This window comes from Tarenaya hassleriana, unplaced genomic scaffold (assembly GCF_000463585.1).
Source record: "Tarenaya hassleriana unplaced genomic scaffold, ASM46358v1 Cleome3232, whole genome shotgun sequence".
Lineage (NCBI taxonomy): Eukaryota > Viridiplantae > Streptophyta > Magnoliopsida > Brassicales > Cleomaceae > Tarenaya > Tarenaya hassleriana.
The window spans coordinates 1-853 of NW_010966405.1; the positions used below are offsets into that span (position 1 = coordinate 1).

At 46.3% G+C, this 853-nt stretch overlaps 1 protein-coding gene across 1 annotated transcript; it reads left to right on the forward strand.

Annotated features, from left to right (window-relative positions):
• Positions 1 to 4: 4 nt before the first annotated feature.
• Positions 5 to 848, forward strand: LOC104821190 (gibberellin 20 oxidase 5-like; the record flags this gene model as incomplete). The annotated part of the gene is made up of 2 exons (XM_010551991.1): positions 5 to 468; positions 671 to 848. Coding segments are annotated over 2 exons (642 nt in total), but the record flags the coding sequence as incomplete, so codon positions are not given.
• Positions 849 to 853: the final 5 nt, after the last annotated feature.

The following is an 853-nucleotide window of genomic DNA, read 5'->3' on the forward strand; positions in this document are numbered from 1 at the left end:
TTCCGCCGTCGACTTCTCCGTTCTTCAGAATCAACCAAAGGTCCCGGCGGAGTTCGTATGGCCGGAAAATGATGTCACGCCTTCCCAAGGAGACCTCGACGTGCCCATCATCGACCTCCGGAGTTTCTTCCACGGGGACTCCGCTACCAAAGATAGAACGGCCACCGCCGTGAGGGCGGCGTGCGAGACGCATGGGACATTTCTTGTCATCAACCACGGTATCGACTCGGACTTGACCGAATCAGCGCACGAGATGGCAAAGTGGTTCTTCGGGCTCCCAATGGATGTGAAACTCAAGGCCGAGAGGAGTTCAGGAACTATTCCGGGATATTCCGTCGCTCACGCGGAGAGATTCTCGGCGAATCTGGTTTGGAACGAAACGTTTTCGTTTGATTTCAGCGAGGGTCCAACTCCGGTAGTGGAGGAGTTCGTGAGATCAAAGCTGGGCCAAGATTTTGAGGAAATGGGGTAACAAATTAATATACATTCATACCATGCAAGCATGTATATGGACAAGTACTTCCTTGTACATTTTATGCGTACTATTGTATATCTTCAGTATGATTCTGCTTATACATTATTTTACATTGATAAATGTATGATGGGAATTTTGGACAATAGGGTGATTGTTGATTAACGTATAAACCAATAATTTTATTTTGATTTTCAGAAAATTGTATCAAAAGTATTGTGAGTCGATGAACCGACTGTCTCTTGATTTGATGGAGCTTATGGGGACAAGCCTAGGTCTAAAGGACGAGAAGTACTACCGGAAATTCTTTGAAGACGGTTGTGCAATTTTCAGATGCAACTATTATCCGCCGTGCAAGCAGCCAGACCGTGCACTTGGCAC